Source organism: Myotis davidii, unplaced genomic scaffold (assembly GCF_000327345.1).
Source record: "Myotis davidii unplaced genomic scaffold, ASM32734v1 scaffold73, whole genome shotgun sequence".
Taxonomy (NCBI): domain Eukaryota; kingdom Metazoa; phylum Chordata; class Mammalia; order Chiroptera; family Vespertilionidae; genus Myotis; species Myotis davidii.
This window is the reverse complement of record NW_006286675.1, coordinates 1,643,919-1,651,078: the sequence shown is the minus strand read 5'-3', so window position 1 is coordinate 1,651,078 and position 7,160 is coordinate 1,643,919. Positions and strand designations below refer to the sequence as shown.

The 7,160-nt window shown below is 49.8% G+C and overlaps 1 protein-coding gene across 1 annotated transcript in view; it reads right to left on the bottom strand.

Annotated features, from left to right (window-relative positions):
* Positions 1-5,506, bottom strand: part of LMCD1 (LIM and cysteine rich domains 1) — a 70,763-nt gene extending 65,257 nt beyond the window's left edge. The window contains exon 1 of the mRNA XM_006758213.2: positions 5,281-5,506. Within this exon, the coding sequence (XP_006758276.1) occupies positions 5,281-5,322 (42 nt within the window). The 5' untranslated portion in view covers positions 5,323-5,506. The remainder of the gene's footprint in view (positions 1-5,280) is intronic.
* Between the last annotated feature and the right edge of the window lie 1,654 nt (positions 5,507-7,160).

Sequence of the window (7,160 nt, the reverse complement as noted above, 5' to 3'; positions counted from 1 at the left end):
CAGAGAAAACATTTCTTGAGCTTCTGTAGATCTGTGCCATTGATATATGAGAAGCTCTGAGATGGGTTCGGGGCACCCCAAGGTTCCACGTGAAGTTAAGGAAATGGCATGAACTTGAGGGGCTCCTGTAGAAGTGCCTGGTAGCCCTGCATCTGGCGAGATTGTGGCAGCTGCCAGCCAAGTGAAAGTGGGGGCTCGGGGAGGGCAGGGGGGTTTCTGGCGGGAGGCATTTCCAGACGAAGGCACTTAAAAAGCAACTGTCTCTTCTGCGTGTCCAGAAAGGCTACTCCACAGTTCTGCTTTCAGTGAAACAGTTTTAGGCCCACTTTTCCATAATGATTTGTTATTTGGGAGACAGCCTGGTAGACAGGAAAGGCCAACGTACTAGAAGGTTCTCATCCAATTTCTGCCACTTCATGAAAAAGTGGCCTGACCAATGTCACCCAGTGCATACATGCCTACAGTTGTTATAATGACTCAACCCCTTGCCCCAAAACTTTTCTTATAATAAATAATAAATATTTAAACCATGATGGATGAACACTGGAGATATAAGAACTCCCAAGGTCTGTACTTAACATGACAGATTTTCACTTTATTTTACACACACTATTTTGAGTAAGCGGCTTGGAAAGAAAAAATGATTCCCTTTTTAAAGTCAAATCAAATTCCTCTTCTGTGGTTGACTCTAGTGGCTTGCAGGGGGAACTATTCCCCCACTTCTCTGCTCCTGACCTTTTCCTCACCGGAAGTGGCGGAGTAGGGGTGAAAAAGAAAGACACATGAGCCTCTCCCTCCTTCCTGGTCCCCAGCCTTTGCTGAATCCAACCTGTTCTTTTTCACCCTTGTCACCTTTGGTCGGTTAATGTGGAGAGATTAACTGACCTTCAGAGGGGAACAGCAAAGTCCCCTTTCCACTGTCCTACTTGTAGAAGGCCTTGAGCTGAGATGCTTAGAGGAAAGCCTAGAGATGCTTTGTGATTAAACCTTTCCCTGCCTCCCTTCACCACAGGTGGCAGATACATTGGTGAAAGCCAATCATTAGCCCCCAGCCCTACATATTCAGACACAACACGTCTGCACAATATGACAAGCATCTGCAATTTACAAAGTAAAGGCTTCAGCATCTGTTTTGGGGCATAGCTGAGATGCTTAGAGGAAAGCCTAGAGATGCTTTGTGATTAAACCTTTCCCTGCCTCCCTTCACCACAGGTGGCAGATACATTGGTGAAAGCCAATCATTAGCCCCCAGCCCTACATATTCAGACACAACACGTCTGCACAATATGACAAGCATCTGCAATTTACAAAGTAAAGGCTTCAGCATCTGTTTTGGGGCATTGTTTAAGGTCTTAGATAATTTATTTCATTCTCATTCTCTCTCTCTCTCTCTCTCTCTCTCTCTCTCTCTCTCTCTCTCTCTCTCTCTCCCCCCGAAGGCTCTCTTTTGGGCCAAGTTGCTTATACACCTATGGGCATGTCTCCAATGCTATGGCTATTAAAGTCTTTAAGTGACAGCTTACTATATTTTTAAGATTGAGGGAGCCAACGACAATTCTCGAGGAGCCGTGTTTACGTTGGATCTGCTCACCCAGGCGACGTGCCAGCAGTTTTGCACGTTGCAGGAACTGGAGGTGAAAGCAGGAAGGGCTGAGTACAGAGGGGGGAGAAAGCTAAAGGACAGGAAAGCCAAGAGGGATGTGATGTGGACAGGGTGGAGGGAGACGCCCAGCTGGCAATTCGCTCAGAAGAACCATCGCTGAATGCTCCCCTGATGTTGGGCTGAGGGGTGAAAAATAGAACCTTTTGGAGCCAGTCCACTGGCACGCACTCAGTCAACAGTGAGCATGCTCTTAGGTCTCTTTGTCCTCGTCCCTTCGGAATTCCTGCAAGTTCCTTGGCAGCCGAGGGGCCTGTATACTTGCAAAGCCCAATGGGCTTCAGTGCAGGTTCTCAGCGACCTCAGATAAGGAGCTCGATCCCTCTGGCCCTCAGTGCCCTTATCTAAAGGGTGACAAGAGTTCCATGTTCTGCCTGACCGGTTTGGCTCAGCGGATAGAGCGTCGGCCTACGGACTCAAGGGTCCCAGGTTCGATTCTGGTCAAGGGCATGTACCTTGGTTGTGGGCACATCCCCAGTGGGGAGTGTGCAGGAGGCAGCTGATCGATGTTCCTCTCACATCGATGTTTCTAACTCTCTATCCCTCTCCCTTCCTCTCTGGAAAAAATCAATAAAATATATTAAAAGATAAAAAAAGAGTTCCATGTTCTATGTATCTTTTGGGCTAGAATGCAGATGAGATCATTGGTCTTGTCCGAGCTCATCGAGGCAGAGCAATGGGCTTTGGTTCAGCCGAATGAAAATTCGTTGCTCTGGACACTTATAAAGAAAAGTGTGTCCTTCATTCACCCAAAGACTCCTTTCCGCATTCACACACCCATGGAGATGTACCACCGCCACTGACAATAACAATGGCTGACTCTATTTAAGAGCTCACGTGCTAAGTCCCTTTATGTACATCATCTCATTTAATAATCACAGTCACCTTGGGAGGTAGATGCTGCTATTGGCTCCCAATTTTCAACTGAGGGCACAGACTCAGAAGCTAATTAGCTTGCCCGAGAGCACACAGCCAGTAAGTGGTAGAGCGGGGATTTGAACCCAGATCTGGTTACAAGAATACCAGTACCCCAAATTCTTAAATACACTTAGTAAACAACAGAAGAACAAACCCACAATAATGACTGATTCCACCAAGAGAAATGGCATGTGGCCTTCAAGGCCCTTTGTTACCAAGCAGAGCTGGCTATTTCATCATTCTCAGGGAATTCTGTGTTACAAGACCTCTCTTCCCCAGCAGGAAAACAAACACCTCAAGAGCATCTATCCAATGGGAACACTGGGCTTGGCGCAGATGAGAGGAGGTAGGGAGCTGTTTCTAAGCTCTGTCACTAACTGTTTGTGACACATGGTGAGTCCCCTGGTCTGTCTAGGGTTGGTGAGAGGACTTCTAAGACTACTCCAGTTGTTATGTATTTTATGTTCTCTCTTGAAGACCATTTTATGACTTTCCAGCTTCTGGCCGGGGGTGGGGAGAGAAGGTGGGGTAGGGCAGTAGAGACAGCTTATATGCCATTTAAAATCATTTCTCATTTTGTAAATAGGTCCCTTGAAGCTCTAAGTGTCTATGAAACATTTTGAAATGCCTACATGTTCTTATGCACTCTGATGCCAAATGTTATAACCCCCCCCCACACACACACACACACTTGTTGCAGTTTTAAAAAGTAAATATGCAATGAAAGCTTTTCAGCATGCTGTGGATATGACACTGTATTTGCTCAGCAAGGAGAGCTTCTCTCCCCTGCCCCACCTCCCCCCTTGACTTTTTGAGTTGAAGACTTTGGTTAAGCTACAAAGTGGCGATCTTCCTACTGATTGTCATAGGCCCAAGAGGTAAAGACTATCTGCCCTTTCATCTCTACCCACCACATTCCTTCTCTAAGCCTGTAATTGGATCTAAATGAAAAATAAACCCTTTGCAGGCCGAGGATGACCCCAGAGGGGACAAGAAGGAGAACATGTCCCACCTCTAACCTAGATAATCACATTCTCCTATGCAAAGAAGAAGAAAAATAAGGCAGGGAATGTAGTCCAGAATATCATAAGAACGTATCCAGTGACAGATGGCTACTAGACTTCCCGTGGTGATCACATCATAGAGTATATGCAGGGTGGGGCAAAAGTAGGTTTACAGTTGTTCATATGGAAGATAAAAGAATAACTAATAATACAGGAATAAACGGTTTCACAGACCCACAACTGTAAAGTGGGTCGAAAGTGTGGCGAGAATTCCACAGAAGGAGAGAGGGCTTGATTCTGCAAATAGTCCGGCAAGTGCAAGGGGTGCATGGTGCACTCCAGAGAAAGGCCTGGATGAAGGCTGGCTGGGTGTAGACGTTCAGAAGGGTCGCCGGCCTCTGTGTGGGAGTCCGTGCAGGTCAGCCTTGCAGAGGCACAGCTATAAATCGGATGCGTGAATGCTGCGCCTCTAAGTGGCTGGGCTTGCGTTTTTATTTTGATTCTGACATAATTTCTTTTTTCTTCTTCTCCTCATTCTACCCCACAGGTAATGGCAGATATCTAAGGGGGACTTTGTCCTGCAAGACCAAGCCCCCTGAAATCTGAGTTTAAAAATAACCATTGTGGAACTTCTTGGAGCACCTCTCTATTTAGTGCGTAGGATTCTGCCCTGGTTCACGTATCCCTCAATAAAGCCGATTGGATCTTTTTAAAAAGGGAGTGGTGGAGGGAGAGGCAGCTTTAGGAGATTAGCCTACACTGTACCATCACTGTTACTGTTGCTGGGCGGGGAGGGGGGTGGGGTGGGCAACTACCATCCCCGCATTGGAAATGGGGAAAGAGGGGCTCAGAAAAGAGACTGCCCATATGGTGCAGCTAAGAAGAGGCAGGGCCAGGGTTTCAATGTTAAGTCTTTCCTTATTCCCTGCTGCCTGCTGGGGCCAACTCTGCCTGACCCTGGGCCTCCGTTTCTCCCTTGGCCAAGGAGGCCTGCTCCCTTCCAGCTCCTGTCCTGTGAGCCTCCAGCCTGCGCCCTCTCCCAGCTGCATTCAGGTAAGGAACTGGTGGGTGCTGGAGCTACAGGCCGAGCGGCAGGCCCCTCCTGCAGTGATTCACCCATGACCTCCTGGGCTCCTGGCCAGCCCTTCTTGAAAGGGAGAAAGGGAAACGTGCAGACCTCGGGGACAGAAATTAGTTCCCATGAGCTGGAACCGCTGCCACTGCCAACATCACCAACTAAAAAACCCTGCATGGAAAACACTGAGCAGTGGGGTGGCAGCAAAAGGGGGAATTCCTTGTGAGTAAACACTACAAGCCAGTCCCCCGCCCTCCAGCCTTCACCTCCATCGCTAGAGGGGGGAGGGAGAGGGAGAGGTAGGGCTCCCCCTGCCGCAACAGACCATTGGATGACCATGTAAAAGAAGGTTTTCACCTTGTTTGAATTTTAATTAGCATTACCAAAGAACTAAGACTCATTGCAAATGCTTCACACCAGGGCTTTTTGTTGCTGCTGTTTGTTTTTAATCCTGAAGGGGTGCCTATTAGTTTAAACAAGTATTCCCAACTATTTTGTTTGCTGCAAAGTCTTGGAATTTAATGACTTTCCTTCTTGCTTCTAGCTAAGTCTCCAGGAACGCATGGGAGAGGGAACCGGGGAGAAGAATATGTCTGGGTAAGTACAGACAAGTCGCGGCTCACCTTCTGGACTCCCGGGTTGAGGTCCTTGGCCACCTTCGCCATCCTCTCTGGGCTGGAGACACAGCGCCCGGCTTCTCAGGCGGAGGCGCGAGGGCGCTCAGCCGGGACAGCGCTGGCTGAATGGCCAAGTTCGCGGGCCCGGGCGGAGCTCTGCGCGCAGCGGGGCGCGGCGGGCCTTTTAATTGGAGATTGGGCCTCCCTCTAAACCCCCGCCAGCCAATCCACGCGGGCGCTCGCACCGGGCCAGCCAATCCCAGCGCGCAGCCTCCCCCTCCCTCGGGGCGGCCAGGGCTGGGCTGGAGGCTGCAGCTGAGCTGGGGGTGCCCTGATGTCAGCGCTGCGGCCCCGGCCTCTCCCGGCGGCTCGCGCCCGTCCCCACGCCCTTCTCCTTTAAAGGACAACGGGCAGAGGGAGGGGCGGGCCGCCGGCCGCGATTCATTCAGGTCAAAAGGGAGAGTGATCAAACAGGAAGGCGGAGATATTTTTAGTGAGCTGGGTCCAAAAATAAATGCTGAGCTCTGTTCCCCTCCCGCCTCTCCTGCCTGATGGTGCTGGGAGGGGTGCAGCCGAGGGAGGGCAGGTGGCTTGCAGGGGCATGGCCGTGGCTGGCTCCCTTCCCCCCAACCTGGGCAAATGCTCCAATCCCCAGAGAGGAGGTGAGCGTACCGGCGAGTGATGCGTATTTTAACTTGATGTTTGTAAATATGAACCTGCCTCTCATAACTTGCTCTGGTGTGAAGCCTCCTGCTTCCGCGAGGAAGCGAAGACCGTCCTGATGTTATGGATGCCGAGGCGTAGATCTTCACTCCCACCCGCATGTTCTCTTACCGTGTCCTTGTAGTCATCTCATTACCTCGGGGACCATTGCTCACGTCTGACAGGTGAAGAAACGTGATCAGAGAGGGTGCCTGGTCTGAAGCGAAACTCTCCAGCAGGGCTTTCACCGGGGACCCAGGAGGGGAATTCACCTGGGGAGAAGGGGCACAGAATTACAAGCCATAATTCAGGAAATTCGTGCCGCAGCATCTAACAACTCCTATAGGACAGCACTGGCCCGGCTTCCCTCCACTCCCCGCGGTCTGCCTCAAAGCCCATATTCCTCTACTGAGCCAGTTCCACGGACCTGGGTTCCCACAGGCATTTTCCCTGCCAGGACAGAGGACTAAACACAAGCCCCTTCTCACTCTGGGGAAAAAACTGCTCTTTCTGTGAGTTCCATCCTGGACCCCACATTGGTGGGACTAGAAACCAGGCTCAAGGGGCTAAAATAAAACCCGGTCTTGGAGGGGCTGAAGGGTGGTGTTGTTTCAAAGCACATCACATGGGACTGATTTGGGGGCGCAGGGGGAGCTGCAGGTCACACCCTAGGACAGTGATGGCAAACCTATGACACACGTGTCAGAGGTGACACGCGAACTCATTTTTTGGGTTGATTTTTCTTTGTTAAATGGCATTTAAATATATAACGGAAATATCAGAAATATAAGTCTTTGTTTTACTATGGTTGCAAATATCAAAAAGTTTCTATATGTGACATGGCACCAAAGTTAGGGTTTTTCAAAATGCTGACACGCCAAGCTCAAAAGGTTCACCATCACTGCCCTAGGACCTTCTTATCCGAGGCACTTTCCTTCTTAAAGCCTTTTGGTTCTTAACACATCATCATCTCCAGCAATCACAAACCGGGACCAATGATCCCAAACTGTGACCCCAGGTTCCTGGAAAGGGCTTGCTGGTGGTGACTCCCTTGTTGCAAGATCCGGGATGGCCTTTTCCTTCTTTCTCGGATTTCTGCGGTCATTGGTGCTTGTCTTGCTTGCTTGCCAGCGACAGCCCCAAACACAGCACGTAATAGATGTTCAGAACACGTGTTGAATGAA